This window comes from Pleurodeles waltl, chromosome 9, assembly GCF_031143425.1.
Source record: "Pleurodeles waltl isolate 20211129_DDA chromosome 9, aPleWal1.hap1.20221129, whole genome shotgun sequence".
NCBI classification, from domain to species: Eukaryota; Metazoa; Chordata; class Amphibia; order Caudata; family Salamandridae; genus Pleurodeles; species Pleurodeles waltl.
Genome location: NC_090448.1, coordinates 6464829 through 6484685, shown reverse-complemented (window position 1 = coordinate 6484685; position 19857 = coordinate 6464829). Strand labels below are relative to the sequence as shown.

The 19857-nt window shown below is 46.4% G+C and overlaps 1 protein-coding gene across 2 annotated transcripts in view; it reads left to right on the top strand.

Moving 5' to 3' along the window:
* Positions 1 to 19857, top strand: part of STAB1 (stabilin 1) — an 829863-nt gene that overhangs the window by 12530 nt on the left and 797476 nt on the right. For both annotated transcript variants that reach the window (XM_069206091.1, XM_069206090.1), the window contains exon 2: positions 10150 to 10224. In XM_069206091.1, the coding sequence (XP_069062192.1) occupies positions 10150 to 10224 (75 nt within the window). The remainder of the gene's footprint in view (positions 1 to 10149; positions 10225 to 19857) is intronic.

The following is a 19857-nucleotide window of genomic DNA, read 5'->3' as shown; positions in this document are numbered from 1 at the left end:
AGAGTCGGATTCGCCCCTGATCACCCTAGCACTGACCAATCAGAGACTGGTTCTCCCCTGATCACCCCATCACTGACCAAATCAGAGACGTATTCTTCTCTGAGCCCCTCAACACTGACCAATCAGAGATCGATTCTCCTCTGAGCCCCTCAGCACTGACCAACCAGCAACGGATTTTCCCCTGATCACCCTAGCTCTGACCAATCAGGGACGGATTCTCCCCTGATCACCCCAGCACTGACCAAATCAGAGATTCTTCCCTGAGCCCCTCAGTACTGACCAATCAGAGACAGATTCTCCCCTGACACCACATCCTTCCCTCCAGCACTGACCAACCAGAGACTGGTTCTCCCCTGATCACTCCAGCACTGAGCAATCGGAGATGGATTCTCTCCTGATCCTCCCCACCCCCAACAGCACTGACTAATTGGAGACGGATTCTCCCCTGACACCACCCACCCTCCCCCAATGCACTAACCAATCAGAGAAAGATTCTCACCTGAGCCACCCAGCACTGACCAATGAGAGACTGATTCTCCCCAACGACCCCTCCCCAAATGCAATGACCAATCAGAGACGGATTCTCTCCTGATTTCCCCCACCCCCCCAGCACTCTCCAATCAGAGAGGGATTCTCCTCCCCGATACCCCCAGCTTCTAGGCACTCAGGAGTGGCAGGGTCAGATTCATGCTGTCAATAGGCGTCAACAGCACAAACAAATCACTTTATACGCCCAGGTTACAGATCTGGGCCACAAGCAAAAAAAAAACAATAAAAAGCAGCTGCTTCTGCGGATTGAAACGCCATAGTATTGTATTGGCATTTATATAGCGCTTGTGGCCTCTGGCAGCGCATTGAGGCGCTTTGTGCTAGTATCTAATGTGGCACCTTCTGTTGGTGGTTACTTCAGTGGTTATTGGCTTTAGTCTGGAGATCTCATGTGTGCAGGTCAAGCTCCCTGTGTGGGGTTAACATGGCCAGTGAGGCGGGGGCTTCTGAATCCCTGTAGTTTCATTGGTGGCTCTGGCCAGTGCACAGCCATGCAATATCCGCTTTAAGGGATAGGACAGATTACAGGTTGGAGGCAGCACTTGGGAGGAGAGGCATTTAAACCAGGGCTCATGCCTTCTGATGAGAGGAATCCTCATTCCTGGGCAGAGGAAATAAACCTACAGCTTTAAAAAAAAACACTGAAATGTGCAGGTATAGGGAACTGAGAAGTCTAACTTCCACCCAGAGATGTCATCTGCGCAGTCATAAGCCGTGCACAATAACGCTGCAAATTATACATATGTCAGTTATGTGTAACTGGTGAATATCTTATTTTATTCGAAGGCCTGTTTATAACCCCGCTTTAGTCTGGCTTTCAGCCAATTGCTATGTTTTTTTAACATCCTGTATCTTTAATATCTTATTTGGATACATCTGCGGGCAACTGCGCACGGGTGGCCAACCACCCACCGGACCCAACCCCTTGTGGGCTGCCCACGGCTGCCTATGCGCGATGGTGGGTCAGCAATGGTGGGTTGACCGCAGGGCCTGGCCTGTGCCACTCATGACGTATTCAATAACATCCCTCCTGACGTGATTCATAGCGTCCAGCCCGCATCAGGGCGTGGACTCCGTGCCTAGGCTCCGGCAAGGACCACCACCCACATGCATTGCACTGAGCTCATGGTAAGATCCTCATAAGACATGTTTAACACAGGGCTGACCCTGTGGCTGGGGTCTGCACCCACTCCTCCTTAACTGGTGAACCCCCACCATGCACAGACTCTGGACATACGCAGTGGAGGTTGTCTGCAAGGTCTGGAGTCACGCCAGATTCTCCATCCAACATATAATAGGGGGTTGGATGGGTCACATGTCCAGTGGCCAGGCCCAGCACCCAAACCTCCATTGTGGCCAACCGGCTGCGCATGGCCCTAAGCTGCTCACAGCTTAGGTCACAGGACATATTTGGGTCAGGCCACACTGTGTAAGGAAATGTTTTGATCAGGCCACACTGTGTGTCAGGACATGTTTGGATCATGCCACACTGTGCCAGGACATGCTTTGATCACGCCACACTGTGTCAGGACATGTTTTCATTACGCCACACTTTGTCAAGACATGTTCTGATCACGCCACATTGTGTGTGAGGACATGTTCTGATCACACCACACTGTGCTGGGACATGTCCTGATCACACCACAGTGTGTCAGGACATGATCTGATCATGCCACACTGTGTGTGAGGACATGTTTTGATCATGCCACACTGTGTAAGGACATGTTTTGATCATGCCACATTGCCAGGACATGTTCTGATCATGACACACTGTCAGGACATGTCCTGATCATGCCACACTGTGTGTCAGGACATGTTTGGATCATGCCACACTGTGCCAGGACATGCTTTGATCACGCCACACTGTGTCAGGACATGTTTTCATCACGCCACACTGTATCAAGACATGTTCTGATCACGCCACATTGTGTGTGAGGACATGTTCTGATCACACCACACTGTGCTGGGACAAGTCCTGACCATGCCACGGTGTGTGTCAGGACATGATCTGATCATGCCACACTGTAAAAGGACATGTTCTGATCAAGCCACACTGTGTCAGTACATGTTTTGGTAATGCCACATTGTGCATGAGGACATGTTTTGATCACGCCACACTGTGTGTGGACGTTTTGATCACACCACATTGTGTCAGGACACATTTTGTTCATGCCACGCTGTGTCAGGATATGATTTGATCACGCCACACTGTGCGTCACAACATGTTCTAATCATGCCACACTGTGTGTGAGGACATGTTTTGATCACACCACACTGTGTAAGGACATGTTTTGATCATGCCACACTGTGTCAGGACATTTTCTGATCATGCCACACTGTGAGTGTTAGGACATATTCTGATAAAGCCACACTGTCAGGACTTGTTTGATCACGCCATAGTTTGTGTCAGGACATGTTCTGATCATGCCACACTGTCAGGACATGTTTCTATGATGCCACAGTGTGCCAGGACATGTTTTGGTCATGCCACACTGTGTCAAGACATGTTTTGGTCATGCCACACTGTGTCAAGACATGTTTTGGTCATGCCACACTGTGTCAAGACATGTTCTGGTCATGCCACACTGTGTCAAGACATGTTCTGATCTCACCACAGTGTGGATAAGGACATGTTTTCATCACATCACACTGTGTGTCAGGACATGTTCTCATCATGCCACACTGTGTGTCAGGACATGTTTGCATCACGCCACAGTGTGTTAGGACATGCTTTGATCATGCCACACTGTCAAGCCATGTTCTGATTATGCCACATTGTGTCAGGACATGGTATGATCATGCCACACTGTGTGTCAGGACATGTTCTGATCATGCCACAGTGTGTGTCAGGACATGTTCTGATCACACCACAGTGCGTGTAAGAACATGTTTCCAACACACCACACTGGGCCAAGACATATTCTGATCACACCACAGTGTGTCAAGACATGTTTTGATCATGCCACACTGTCATGACATGTTCTCATCACACCAAACTATCAGGACATGTTTTGTTCACACCACACTGTCAGGACATGTTCTGATCATGCCACACTGTGTCAGGACATGTTCTAATCATACCACACTGTGTCAGGACATGTTCTGATCACACCACACTGTCAAGAAATGTTTTGATCACACCACGCTGTCAAGAAATGTTCTGATCACGCCACACTGTGTCAGGACATGTTATGGTCATGCCACACTGTCAGGACATGTTCTGATCACACTGTGTAAGGACATTGTCTGATCATGCCACATTGTATGTGTGAGGACATGTTCTGATCATGCCACACTGTGTGTGAGGACATTTTGATTATGCCACACTGTATTCAGGCCTTGTTTCCATCACTCCACACTGTGTAAGGACATGTTTTAATCATGCCACACTAGCAGGACATGTTCTGATCATGCCACACTGTGTGACAGGATATATTCTGATCATGCCACACTGTGTGTCAGGACATGTTCTGATCACACCACAATGTCAGGACATGTTTGATCACAGCACAGTTTGTGTCAGGACATGTTCCGATCATGCCACACTGTCAGGACATGTTTTCATCAGGCCACAGTGCATCAGGACATGTTTTGGTCGTGCCACACTGTGTCAAGACATGTTCTGATCACACAAGAGTGTAGATAAGGACATGTTTTCATCACACCACACTGTGTGTCAGGACATGTTCTGATCATGCCACACTGTCAAAACATGTTTTCATCACGCCACAGTGTGTCAGGGCATGTTTTGATCATGCCACACTGTCAGACCATGTTCTGATTATGCCACATTGTGTCAGAACATTTTATAAACATGCCACAGTGCGAGTCAGGACATGTTCTGATCACGCCACAGTGGATGTAAGGACATGTTTCCAACATGCCACACTGGGTAAAGACGTATTCTGATCACACCACACTGTGTCAAGACATGTTGAGGACACTATCAGGACATGTTTTGATCACGCCACACTGTCAGGAAATGTTACGGCCATGCCACACTGTCAGGACATGTTTTGGCCATGCCATACTGTCAGGACTTGTTCTAATCATGCCACACTGTCAGGACATGTCCTAATCATGCCACACTGTCAGCACATTTTCTGATCATGCCACACTGTGTCAAGACATGTTCTGATCACGCCACGTTGCATGTGTGAGGATGTTTTGATCACAACACTCTGTATTCAGGTCATGTTTTGATCATGCCACACTGTGTATGAGGACATATTTTGATCATGTCACACTGTGTGAGGACGTTTTGATCATGCCACACTGTGTGTCAGGGCATGTTTTGATCATGCCACACTGTGTGTCAGGGCATGTTTTGATCATGCCACACTGTGTGTCAGGGCATGTTTTGATCATGCCACACTGTGTGAGGACATGTTCTGATCATGTCACACTGTGTGTGTCAAGACATGTCTGATCACGCCCAGTGTGTGTAAGGACATGTTTTCAACAAGCCACACTGGGTCAGGACATGTTCTGATCACACCACACTGTCAGGACATGTTCTGATCACACCACACTGTCAGGACACGCCATGGTCATGCCACACTGTCAGGACACGTTATGGTCATGCCACACAGGTAGGACATGTTCTGATAACACTGTCAGGACATTATCTGATCACACCACACTGTGTGTGAGGACATGTTCTGATCACACCACACTGTGTGCGAGGACATTTTGATCACGCCACACAGTATTCAGTTCATGTTTTGATCATGCCACACTGTGTGTGAGGACATGTTTTGATCACACCACATTGTCAGGACATGTTCTGATAACACCACACTGTGTGTCAGAACATGTTCTGATCATGCTACAGTGTGTGTGTCAGGACATGTTCTCATCATGCCCCAGTGTGTGTAAGGACATGTTTACACCACACCGTGTCAAGACATGTTCTGATCACACCACACTGTATTCAGGTCATGTTTTGATCATGCCACACTGTCTGGACATTTTCTGATCACGCCACAGTGTGTCAGGAGATGTTCTGATCATGCCACGCTGTGTCAGGACATGTTTCATCATACCACAGTGTGTCAGGACATGTTTTGATCGTGCAACACTGTGTCTCAAGACATGCTCTGATCACGCCACATTTTGTCAGGACATTTTCTGATCATGCCACACTGACAGGACATATTCTGATCATGCCACAGTGTGTGTCAGGAGATGTTCTGATCATGCAACACTGTCAGGACATGTTCGGATAATGCCACAATGTGTGCCAGGACATGATCTGATCACACCAGTGTGTGTAAGGGTGTTTTCATCATGCCACACTGTGTGTCAGGACATGTTTCCATCACACCAGTATGTGTTAGGACATGTTCTGATGACACCACACTGTGTCAGGGCATGTTATGATAATGCCACAGTGTGTGTCAGGAGATGTTTTGATCACGGCAAACTGTGTCGAGACATGTTCTGATCACATCACACTGTCAGGACATGTTCTAATCATGCCATTCTGTGTGCAGGGCCATGTTTTGATCACACCACACCGTGTGTTAAGATATGTTTTCATCACGCCACACTGTTTCGGGACATGCTCTGATCACGCCACGCTGTCAGGACATGTTCTGATCTTGCCATTCTGAGTGTAAGGACATGTTCTGATAACACCACAGTGTGTGTGTCAGGAGATGTTTTGATCATGCCACACCAGAGACATCACATACACGAGTAGGTTGTAGAACATGGCCAAGGAGGGGGTCTCCAATGCTTCCAGAGGTGGCAAACTTCCTCGTAGTGTGCCCCCCAGCCTCCAGGCCAGGCCGCCAGTGTTTTACCACCTCTGATTAAATACAAATACCTCAGTAGTCTGCCTGATCGTAATCTCTTATCTGCACCTTTGTCATCTTAACTTTTATCCTCTTGTCTCGTCCTGTCTCATCTTAACTTGTGTCTTCTTAACTTATCTTTTTAACTTGTCTCACCCTAACCTGTCACACCATATATTATCACATCTTATATTGTCTCACCTTACTTTGCCACTTCTTAACTTGTCTCCTCTTAACTTGTCTCTTCTTGACTTCTCTTCTTGACTTCTCTCTTCTTAACTTTTCTCACCTTACCTTGTCTATTGTTAACGTCTCACCCTAACTTGTCTCTTCTTAAATTCTTTTCTTAACTTGTGCTATCTTGTCTTATCTTAACTTGTCTCTTGTTAACTTGTCTCACCCTAACGTTTCTCTTCTTAACTTCTCTCATCTTGTCTCATCTTAACATGTCTTCTTAAATTGTCTCTTCTTAACTTGTCTCACATTACCTTGTCTCTTGTTAACTTGTCTCACCCTAACGTTTCTCTTCTTAACTTCTCTCATCTTGTCTCATCTTAACATGTCTTCTTAAATTGTCTCTTCTTAACTTGTCTCACATTACCTTGTCTCTTGTTAACTTGTCTCACCCTAACTTGTCTCTTGTTAACTTGTCTCACCCTAACTTTTCTCTTCTTAACTTGTCTCACCTTATATTGTCTCTTCTTAACTTGTCTTGACTTCTCTCCTTATCTTGTCTCCTCTTATCTTGTATCCTCTTTCCTCTTAACCGGTATCACCTTAACTGTTCTCCTCAACATTTATACTCAACGTTTATCCTCTTAACTTGTTTCCTCTTAACTTGTTTCCTCTTAACTTGTTTCCTCTTAACTTGTTTCCTCTTAACTTGTCCCCTCTTAACTTGTCCCCTCTTAACTTGTCCCCTCTTAACTTGTCCCCTCTTAACTTGTCCCCTCTTAACTTGTCCCCTCTTAACTTGTCCCCTCTTAACTTGTCCCCTCTTAACTTGTCCCCTCTTAACTTGTCCCCTCTTAACTTGTCTCCTCTTAACATGTCTCCTCTTAACATGTCTCCTCTTAACATGTCTCCTCTTAACATGTCTCTTCTTAACTTGTCTCCTCTTAACTTGTCTCCTCTTAACTTGTCTCCTCTTAACTTGTCTCCTCTTAACTTGTCTCCTCTTAACTTGTCTCCTCTTAACTTGTCTCCTCTTAACTTGTCTCCTCTTAACTTGTCTCCTCTTAACTTGTCTCCTCTTAACTTGTCTCCTCTTAACTTGTCTCCTCTTAACTTGTCTCCTCTTAACTTGTCCCCTCTTAACATGTCTCCTCTTAACATGTCTCCTCTTAACATGTCTCCTCTTAACATGTCTCCTCTTAACATGTCTCCTCTTAACATGTCTCCTCTTAACATGTCTCCTCTTAACATGTCTCCTCTTAACATGTCTCCTCTTAACATGTCTCCTCTTAACATGTCTCCTCTTAACATGTCTCCTCTTAACATGTCTCCTCTTAACATGTCTCCTCTTAACATGTCTCCTCTTAACATGTCTCCTCTTAACATGTCTCCTCTTAACTTGTCTCCTCTTAACTTGTCTCCTCTTAACTTGTCTCCTCTTAACTTGTCTCCTCTTAACTTGTCTCCTCTTAACTTGTCTCCTCTTAACTTGTCTCCTCTTAACTTGTCTCCTCTTAACTTGTCTCCTCTTAACTTGTCTCCTCTTAGCTTGTCTCCTTTTAGCTTGTTTTCTCTCAGCTTGTCTCCTTTTAGCTTGTTTTCTCTCAACTTGTTTTCTCTCAACTTGTCTTCTCTCAACTTGTCTTCTCTCAACTTGTCTTCTCTCAACTTGTCTTCTCTCAACTTGTCTCCTCTTAACTTGTCTCCTCCTCTTAACTTGTCTCCTCCTCTTAACTTGTCTTACCTTACCTTGTCTCTTGTTAACGTGTCTCACCCTAGCTTGTCTCTTCTTAACTTGTCTCTTGTTAACGTGTCTCACCCTAGCTTGTCTCTTCTTAAATTCTCTCAGCTTGTCTCTTCTGAACTTGTCTCTTTTTAACTTGTCTCTTGTTAACTTGTCTCACCTTACCTTGTCTCTTGTTAACTTGTCTCACCCTAACTTTTCTCTTCTTAACTTTTATCCTTTTTCATCATTCATTTGGTCACATGCTCCTTTGGACCCTGGTCATAGGCGATCCCAAATCAAACTGTAATTCATACAAAGATTGTCTCGCTTTCAGCTCTCTCGATTCCACATCCTCAACACCCTCCGGAGACCCAAAAAGCAAGATCTAGTGTAGGGGCAGCTTTGTGTCCAGGTCCTATTTCAAATACTTCACAGCAGGGATGGCCTAGGACTTTTGGAGCCATAGGAAAAAGGGAAGACATGAGCCCCCTCTACTTTCTATGTGATGTGACCTCACAGTAAGTAATACCGCGGGGCCACTAATCTTGTTTTGCATCATTGTAATAATCTGCAAAATGCAAATTCCCTGGTGCAGATATACTAAAATGGATAAGAATGTAAATGTCTGATAAAATAAGTTAATATATTTTAGAGGTCTATAAGTGACATTAAATGCTGGATGCAGGCCTGATGAAGCGGCTGCTCCTGGGCGTGTTGGGTGCGAAGGGGAGCAGAGGGGCTCAGGCGGGCTTGCCTTTTGGTGCACCAGTGGGGCACCGCAGCACCTGTGGGTGCCCTGGCATCCATTTTATACAGAGTGATAATGAGATGGCTGCTCCTGGGCATGTCAGTATATAGATGGGAGCAGAGGGGCACTGACGGGCTTGCCTTTGGTGCACCTCCGGAGTGCCACAGCACCTCAGTGCCCTGGAATCCATAGCATGCAGGGTGATAATGAGATGGCTGCTCCTGGGCATGTCAGTATGTAGATGGGAGCAGAGGGGTACAGACGGGCTTGCGTCTGGTGCACCTCCGGCATGCTGCAGCATCTCTGGGTGCCCTGGCATTCTATACAGAGTGATAATGAGATGGCTCAGCGGTGAAGCTAAGGCTGATCGACCTGGTAACCGGCCTAGTCTGGACACTGATACTGCCAGTATACAGTGGGGTAAGGTTAAATGATGGGGCCCCCTGCGGAATGTAATATGGGTTCCCTGAGTCTCCAATATCTCACAAATATTCATAGGGTTTAGGCTGAATGGGAATCACCTGAAGGGTTGGGGGCCTCTCAGAACAGTAGTTGGCCCTCTGAAGAGCAGAGGGCCCTCTAAAGGATTGCCCCCACACCGTATGGGCTGCGGGGGTCTTTGTTATGCCCCTACCAATGCTCTGCCACTTACACCCGCCTGGGAAACATCCACCAGTTGGAAGAGGGTATGGAAACAACACTATTAAATAAATTAAAATGTTGAGGGCATGTGACCTATCTAGGTTTCCCAAAGCTGGAATTTTTAGCAAGAGACATAAAAACCATAACACCATAAAAAATACTCCCTTCACATCCTTCCCACTGTTAGCAAATACAGAGAGAAGGTTTAGGCGCTTTCAGATGTTCAACAGAAATTTTTATAGATATCATAAATACATGGTGCAAAGATACAAACCAGCTCTAGAGTTTGTACTAGATTTCAATTAATTTCTTTTTAACTGCTATAACTTTAGGTTTTCCACATGTGGTGTGTTTGGATCGTTTGGTTGCAACATCCCCTTGGTAAAGAGCAGATCTTTGCCTGACATGACCTGGTTCCTGTGCTCTTTTTCTTTACTTGGGACTTGCTGTATCTCTTGTTTGATTGTTCCTCCCTTGAGTTGTAACTTCTGTTCTGTGCCTTCCATTCACAGGAAACCCCTGCTGGCACAGGAGCACCAGTGATTGACTGCAGGAGGATGTGCCCCAGCCTGGCCACTGCTACCCAGGTAGGTCCCGCTCAGATCTTCTCTAAGAGATGTGTTGTAGGACAGCGGTGTCCACCACAGGGTCACTGAGCCACTGATCAGGGGGCGTCTGGGCAGAGCACCACCAATGCACTTGAACTACTGCCACATTACCAGCTGAAGTCAGATGGGTTCAGTTCCTTGCTGGAAGTGATGGTGAGAGGTGGCCCTATCTGTCCTGATGAAGACCCAGCTTCGGAATCATCCTATAGGGATCGAAACGTTGATGTATACATGAGCTGACTGCATTAACAAAGTATATAGTTGTCAATCCTGACCCTAATCTGACTCTGTGATTTGGGACAAATAGCTGCTTTTCAGTAAGCATTTTTTTTTATCACGGTGCGCAACCTGTCACCTATTACTACCCCTGCGCCGTCCTGTGCAGCAGCGAGCAGCTATGCTTATATTTACACAATGCTGCTATAACAGTGATTCAATATTGACTATTCAGTGTATATATTTGCAATTAATCTATATAGTATCCCAACGCTATTTCTGAAGGAACCACTGCATTTTGATTTTCATGATGGGACCATGGCAGGTTTTCAGGATATCAACTAAGTTATATTCACATACAATTGATGTACATGACGCATGTTGACATAGGACATATGCTGTAAATCTGGAGTGTGTCCTGCTGCCTGGGGCCCACACGGGCCATCCTTATACCTAATACAACGGCAAAGTCTTTCTGGCGATGCAGCGGGACCAGTCACCGCATTAAAGGCGAAAATGGTAAAAAAATATCACATTTGGAGGAAGTGAAATCCTTCTGTTGCTCTTTCAAAAACCACAATTTCCTCTTGAAAATGTTTTTTCAGGCAGACACACAGGCCCAGATTTACTTGAAAAGTGCACATTTAATGACACTAAAACTGCTTTTTGTCACGGGGGCACTACTGGGGCAGAGCCTCGCAGACACCCAGGTCCATCTTACCATGGTCTGCAGAGCATCTTTGCATCAGAAGTGAATGGCTACTTGAAGCCAGCGCCTAGTATGCCCTTCTTTCACAACAGCGTGCTGTTGCATGTGGACTGTGGTGCGCTGCATACATCCGGTGCACCAAGACTTTGAGTTTGTCTGTGGATAGGAATGTGTGCGGAATGGTTTGTCTCTGGTGCAAACCCTGTGCTAGACAGTGCACACCCCCCCTTGCACCATGGTCCGCAGAAGTCATGCGAGGCTGCCCTTGTGTGCCAACGCAGGGATGACACCAGCAGTGGGACAACCTAGGGGTAGTAGGCGCTATATAAATGTTTTAGTACAATACAATCTTTGTAGATATGGTGCTATACTGTGCCCCCCCCTTTGCATATTTGAGGGCATATTTAGGACAGGCTTGCACAGCCGGAACGTCACTTTTTTGACACTCCGGCAGCACACGCCTCTCAACCACATCTATGAGACCACACAGGGCCACTTTGCGTGGCTTTTCATGGCCTCATAGATATGGAGTAAGGCAGCGCAAATCGCTGCATTGCCTTACACTGCGTCAGGGAGGCATTCCATAAATCCAGGACTTGTAAAGCGCAGCAAATCACCTGTGAAGGTCTCAAGGCGCTGAATTGTATTCACTGGGGAGATTGTGAGTTGCCCACAATCACAGGATGTTGAGCCGACACCAATACTCTAGCCTGGTTCCCCCAGCTCGGGTTGTTACGCCACATCCTCTCCACTGGGTTTTGACGCTGCCCCAGATTTACTGAATGACATACACCTAGGGTAGCACCACAACCTCACGCCTCATCCAAGGGTGCCTGCATTGGCGTGAGGCATCGAATTGTGCACCAGCACGGGGGGGAAGGACAGGAATGCACTGTATATCATAGATATGGTGCATTCCTGCCCTTCACATTGGCGAGGGCAGCAAGATGGCCTGCCGCGCTGCCCTAACCCATTGGCCATAAATATGGGCCTTGGGTGCTGCAATTCATTGAGTGAAACATGGTTGCACCCAGATTTTACAAGGAACGCTTTGCAGAAGTACTCTGCACATCTGAGCCCGAAGAGCTGCCCTCTGGCATCCGTTTACACATCGCTCTGACCACCTCAGTGATGGAATCTCTTACAGCAGCTTCAGTATAAGGCAACAGTAGCTCAGCATCGTCTCTGGTCCTCTGTCCTTCTCAAGGACCTTCCATAACACCTGGTGCAGCTGGTGCAAGCATGTCTCTTCTCAATCTGTAATAATCCGGGCATCCTGGGAGGCATCCGGAATCATGGACCTAACATAATGTGACCTTTTGCATCACTGTGGTGCTGAAAATCAGAAGTTTGTTACCCAACTCAATGGTACTTCTTTTGTTGAGCTGAGAAGGATGAAAGGCTGAGGGGACCCACCAGGATTTGAGCCTGTGACCAGGAGGTTAAAGACTTGTCCTTAGAGTGGACTCCTGAGTCCACAATGGCCTGCGGAGAGAAGTTGTAGAGTGCTCAGTTACTGGAGCGTTCTGGCACTGGAAGGCCCATGAATCATAGTCACCCCTGATTTGAGGAAAGGTAGAAGATAGGTTTTAGACATTTCTTAGGAGATGAGATTTGAATCGGAGCGAAGAGCAGACAAGAGAGAATTCCAGGTCTCTGCTGCTGCGACACAAAAGATGATGGTGCCAAACCTCCAAGGATGCTCTGTAGCCGTGGCTGGAAGGCGGGCCTGGGAGAGTGGAGACTACTAGAGGGAACTGGAATAGAACATTTCTCAGCTAGGAGTTCTGCAGAGCTTTAGTAGCTGGCTGTGTACAATGGACATGGCTTTGTGCTGGAGCTGAAGTCTCACCAGCTGAGCTCCTACAGGTGCAATATGTGTGGACTAATTAAGCTAGCAGCTGCAACTAGGACCAGATGTAATCAGTTAATCTCAGCTTCCAAAGCAGCAAGATAAACAGTGTTAACAATGTGAGACTTAGATTGAAACATGTCAGTGATGTTGGTAATGTGACAAACTGGCTCAACATAAGGGAACGGTGCCCATAAAGCTTTCAGATGCCAGAAACCGACTTCAGAGACATGATTTATTAGGGTTTTCAGTGATAATGTATGATCTAACACAATGCCTACATTGTAAACAGAGTTTGGAAGTTTAGGACTGTTGGAAATTTGCCCATTCTGCAGGGTCATCCCAGATTATATTTGCCTTTTTGCTGAACCCCACTTTTGCAGACTATGGAACTGTGTTAACCAGTACCTTTTACGACTGAGAGATGTTCACATACAAGCTAGTAGGGGTCGCCACTGGGTATTTAGTTAGATCTCCTTTTCCATAGACAAGAGCGCTTACTGGATTGTTAATAACTTTGACGCAGTTGGATGAATCTTTCCAAAACAACGTTTATCCACCTCAGCTCCTTGCTGGAAACTTTCAAAATAATCAGTCAAGTGGCAACCGAGAAAAAGAGGAGGTCCCAAAGCGTGAAATCCCGTGCATTTTCCACAGGCTTCTTTAGGCCGGGCTGCAGCAGACGCTGCTGATTGGAGTTACGCCAGATTTGGCGGGAGGCTACAGCTTGCTCTGCAGATCCCACGTTTCATGATTTAGTGTAAATCCATCCAGTAGTTTTTGACATTAAGGTGTAAAAATATTTAATGTTCTGGTAGCTATTACAGGACTCGGGCACATAGTCCTGCAGAATTAGGGCAAAACACACAAAAAGGAAGTGGCAGCCCGCCAGTTTTTTCAAATAAATATTTGGGGAGACCATGAGTAGGGCCTCTATTGGGTGCCTGGTGGTCCCATTCCCTCAGCCTTAATTTATGAGAGGGTTCAGGCGGTTTCCCTCCGCCGATGATGGCCTACTGGGAACCCCATTTCCTTGGGCCCAATACAGTAATTAAGGGGACGGGGTGCGCAGCCTTCCCTGCCCCCGAGATAGAAAGCAGAGAAAAGGGCCTTAAAAGGCTGCAGGACCCCATCGCTCAGGACCAAACTTATTTTTAGAGAGACGGGCTCCCTCCCTCAACCTCTAAAGGCCCCGGGACCCCATCCCTCATGATCACCTCTATTACTCTGCCCTGGGGAGCCCATCAGTGGGACAAAGTAGTTTCTCTGCCCGCACTAGTAGGGAAACATGTTTCCTCCCTCCTTGCAGGAGCATTTTTTAAATCTCCATCTGGGTGGGAGCAAACACATCTTCCCGTCCTGCAGCAGTGCAAGCAGGAAAGGCATGTCTGCTCTCAGCCAGCACGAGATTTAAACATGCTCCCTCCTGGTGGGAACAGACTTCTGTTTCCTTCCCCGTGCTGCTGCGGCCATAGTGGATGCATTCTCTGTGGCCTCTTAAGGCTCAGGGAGGAAGGCCATGCACACTCACTCCCCTATAATTAGTTTATGACCCCAGGAGATTAGTTCCCGTGGCCCCAAGGACATTTTGGCACTGCGCCCCTCCTCTAATAGAAATGTTTTTGACCCCAGGGGATGGGGTCCTGTGGTCAACAGTGACTTGTGAACAGGGTGCATGCAACCCCAACCTCCACCGGCAGAGACGTGGCAAACATGCATGGTGTGGGCTTGCTTTCCTGCAAGGGGTTGGCTGCAGGGACTGACCACAGGTCACCAGGCCCTGTGGCTAACCCTCGGGGATTGGCTTTATGTATAGTTATATATTAAACCCTAGAAATTCACTGAAAACAACAATAGTTAAAGTGAAATCATAGTTAGGAATTGTAATTGTGTCTTAAATCACATTAAAAAAAACTTTAAAAATTCACAGAAACAAAACAAAGGTTAAAGTGACATAGGTGAAAATTTCAGTGGCAAAATAACGTTTTAAAAAACACAGAAATTCACCAGTTATGGTTAGCAGAGCTAACTATAACGTGCGCCCCGCCATGCACTGCTTATGACCTCACATATTTTATATATCAGACACCCTCTTTTTATGCCAGGGCTGGTCACCAGAGGTAGCCAGAGGGGGCAAACATGAAGGAATGTTTCCTCCATTACACCGGAAGCAAACAACTGATTCACCTCTTTCACTCGCTGAACTGTGTCTTCCACCCTAAAAAGGCAACTAGGACCTCTCCCAGAGCCACGTAATCACCTGCCCAGGCCCAGCCCTTTCGCCTACGCCGACTTGTTCACTAACATGCGTCGCGCGTCATTGTACAGCAGAGGATGTTCGTCAGGTCTTCACTGCTGACTCTCTATAACCCCATTTAGAGAGGCTGTTTCACACTGAATATGATATAATCCCTCCCTTGCAGGCAGTGATTCGAGTTCCCCTAGGATGCTTCATAATCTGATGGGACAGTTCACCTTCATCAAATTGCATTCCCACATAAGAAATTAAACATCCTTCACACACCCAGAGTGGATATAAATGTTAGTGAACAACTCTCAGACAACATCTGGCCACAAATCCGCTCTGCCGAGGACGCCTTTGTTTTAGCCTCAGCTCGGGTGATCTGTATTAAATGCTTTTCCTGTTTGTACAGAATCCAATAACAAAGGTGAATTACTCGATTTAGTAGTATCTGGTGCATGTTGAAAGTGATATGTGTACCATTTTTAAATAAATATAATTTGGGGGTGCAAACAGTACTCCATGTTAAACAAGGAAAAAGCTGAGTGCACCTGATGTGGGTTGCAGAGCTGGTTTCAAAATAGATTGTGGCTTAAAGCCTATTGCAAAGCAATCTGCAATAAAGCCCAAAGCTTCTGTTAATGATAGATTACCCACCAGCAGAGATGTGGGCACGTGCTCATGTTAAGTTGTTGTAATACAGTGTTATTGACACATTCTTTTAAAGGGTCATCCCATTAAGGTCAATGGAAAAGTGGCCACACATTTCATGTGTTGAATTACTTAAACTCCATAAACTTTATTGGATTATCTCACAATGTCATCAGTTATGTCATCAGAAATGTTTAGTGATGTCATCAATGAGGTAATTTAGCACAACATGGGTGATGTAATAATTAAGGTCGTAAGCAGTGCATGGCAGAAAAGCAAATGTTAGGTCAGTAAAATATACCTATTGAGTTTAGGTCAGTTTTTGTATTTTATTTTTTAAATCTGTTTATTAAACATTGTGCATAAACATCAATACAATACACTATTAAAGATTTTACAATCCGTCTACATACTTTTATACTCTAGTACGGTGCTATTGCATTGTGTTGTCGAAATATAACTTAAAACTGTGTAACTGGTGGTTAGGGTCACGTCTGAATACCAACATGCGCGTACCAATTTCGAGAGTAGGTATGGACCAATCGGAGGGGTGGGGGGAAGGGGGGTCACATCACCTATGTGTGTACATAAGCTGTGGAGCCGTTGACGGGGCTTGGGGGAACAAAGGGACGTCCAGCGACCAAGGCGTAGTGAGCGAGTCACGATCTCAGTTCGTGGGGTCGCGGACAAGGGGACAGGCACCTTTAGGCACTACGTTGCTGTGCTGAGATAGGACACAAAGGTGTCAGGCCTGAATAATTAAGAGACAGGGGAGGGGATGCCAAATATAAATATTAAACAATGAGGTAATTCCAGGGTGCTGAGTATCTCAGGGAGGGTGTGTATCCTCTCTGGCTTCTATGCTCACCACATAATTGTCCCAGATTTCGGCACCGCCCTGTATCAGGCCCTTCTGTTGTTATTGGCGTAGTGTCTGCGTCTCAGCTTGCGAGCGACTAAGCAGGTCGCGAAGCCAGGCGGTATGCGGGGGAGCACGCGGGCAATCAGGCGTTTCAAGACTGCGAATTCTAAGTCTATAAATCTGTGGAGGAGTTTGCTATCCTTAGCTCGGTGGCGTATGCCGAGTAAGCAGGATTCAGGTGTGGGAGTCAGAGTATGGTTTGCGATGTCTGCTGTGATGTTAGTGATTTGTTGCCAAGCCGTATTAATTGAGTGGCAGCTCCAGACCATATGATAAGTCAGCCGCTGGAGTGGCTCATCTAGGGCACACTGGGCTTGTGTTTGGATATATCCTTTGAATGCGAGCAGGAGATAAATATGAGTGGTGGATATAATTAAATTGGGTGTACCGTGGTCTGGCGTTGCGGGATACTGTCTTGACCAGTGTGAGGGCTGCGTCCCAGGCTTTTTGAGATAATGGCATCGAGAGAACGGCGTCCCATCGGCTTTTGCACGTGTCAGTTCCAGGCAGGCCTCTGTTAGTAGCCCTTTGTATAATTTGGTTATGATGCTTTTTGCTTCTCCTATAGTAAGAATTGCTGTGAGCAGATGAGACTCACGTGGTTCCTTATTGCCGGGGCCACATAGATTAATAATTAGACTTTTGGTAGCACTGTATGTCAAGAAGGCTCCTGAATGCATAATCCCTGCAGCTACAAGTTCTTCGAAGGTGTGCACTGTAGAACTTGAGTAGTAATCCCCCACGTTTAATGTACGTATGACTCGCGTATCATGGTGTAGTGAGAGAGCTTGGGCCCCCGGTAATTGAGTCAGCGGCAATAGAGGGGAGTAAGGAGGTAAGGGGGACTTGCCTTGAATGTATCTGCGCCAACAAAATCTCGCAGCTTCTAGCAGAATGGATTTTAACGGCGGCAGTGAGGGCCAGTCAGCAGTGAAGTTAGGATCGTTTGTGGTGCAGTGTATGCGCGCAGCGCTTTACTTTCTGGGGATGGATGCACACGAAGCCATGTAGTAAGCCAGAGCAACTGCGCTGCAGCATTGTATAGTTTGAAGTTTGGCATGCCCAATCCTCCCGCTTCCTGTGGGTATTGTGTTATAGATAGTGCCACTCTGCGTCTGCCCCTACCCCAGAGCAGGTCCGTCAATAGCGAGTGTAGCTTATGGAAGAACAAACGAGGTAGGGCTAACGGGAGGGCTGTAAAGTAGTATAGAAATCTGGGTAGGATGAGCATTTTGGCTACAGCTACCTGACCCATAGGGGATAAGGGGAGTGAGCACCGCGGGTGGATCTCAGCACTCTGTCGAGATTGCCCTCTTTTAGGTCGGCTATGGAGTGATACATTTGTATGCCCAGGTATTTGAAAGTTGTGTGTGACCATGGTAATTGATATTGCAGCAATGCTAGGTGAGATTTGCTTGTCACAGGAGTGAGTGGTAAGATGCTTGACTTTGACCAGTTTATGCGCAATCTGGAGGCTAGTGCGAATGAGTCCAGTAGTGACATTACCCCTGCCATGGAAGTGGTGTGGTTGCGCAGGTAAATTAGGGCATCATCTGCATATAAGGATATAATGTGATATAAGTTAAATTCTGATATGCTCCAAATGCGCACGTTGCCACGTAGTTTGATTGCTAATGGTTCCATGGCTATTGCTAGTGCCTCTGCCTATAGGAAATGCTTCAGATATAAATTGACCCGTTTTGACACGGGCTATAGGTTTGGAGTACAGCATTTTGATCCAGCTGGTGAAAGCCCGTGTCCAAAGCCCAACGCTTTAAGCGTGCGCATGAGGAAGTCCCAGCTCAGCGTATCGAACGCTTTTTCTATGTCTAGGGAAAGGGCCTCTGCTTCTGCCTCCGTAACGTGCTGCATTATGTGGATTAGTCTTCTAATATTTAAAAAGATGCTCCTTCCCGGGATGAATCCCGGCTGGTCGGAGTGTATCAAATTTGGTAGGAAGGGAAGTAATCTATTTGCCAAAATTTTCCCTAATAATTTACAGTCTGTGTTTCATAGGGAAAGTGGTCTATATGATTTCACGTCTAGGGGGTCCCGCCCCGGTTTTGGGAGCACGACTATCAGGGCTTCGCGCATGGAATCAGGGAGTTGTAACTTATTTTGTGCTTCATTGAATACCTCTAATAGTGGTTGTAAGAGGAGAGCAGCATGGGAGCCAAAATACTCTACCGGCAAGCCATCTGATCCTGGGGTGTTACTGTGAGCCATTTGTGATATGGCTAGGCGAAGTTCTTCTATAGTAATGGGACCATCTATAGTATCTGTATTGTTGACTATGTGTTGATTTTGGGGAACCGCCGACAGAATTTCAGCTAATTGCTGTTCGGTTGGAGGGGGAGGAGGTGTATATAAAGCACAATAGTGTGCAAAGAAGGCATAATTTATTTCCACCTGGGTGTTGTTGATGTTAACTGAATTCAAACGTATCGCGCCTATGGGGGAGGATTGTGTTGGGTGGCGAATCAACCATGCTATTGTCTGCCTGACCTATCTCCCGCAGCATGTTGTTTCGTCATGTAGTGTCTCTAATCATGTTTGCTTAACCTAGAGTCTGCCTCCCTGTAGTCAGCTCTGAGCGAGTTGAGTGTAGCTAATGTAGATTCATTCCGGAAGGCTTCTACCTCATCTTTGCGGAGCTTGGTCTCTAGTGCCAGCAGTTCTTTGGTGAGTGACTTCCTAACCCCCACTGTGGCTGCAAGGCAATATCCACGTATTACAACTTTGTGGGCATCCCATTCAGTAGCACAAGATGATGATGTGTTTTTGTTCAGGGAGAAATAGTCAGATAGGCACTTGGATAATTCCGCATGAAAGGGAGGGTCAGTGAGGGCTTCTGTCTGTAGCCTCCAAGTTGGTATGCGAGTGTGGGTGCGGCCCCAATCTAAAGTTGTGTAAAGCGGGTTATGATCGGAGATAGAGCGGGCTAGATACTCGGATGCGTTTACTTTTGGAGTTACGGATATGGATGTAAAGAGCATGTCTATTCTGGTATACAATCTGCG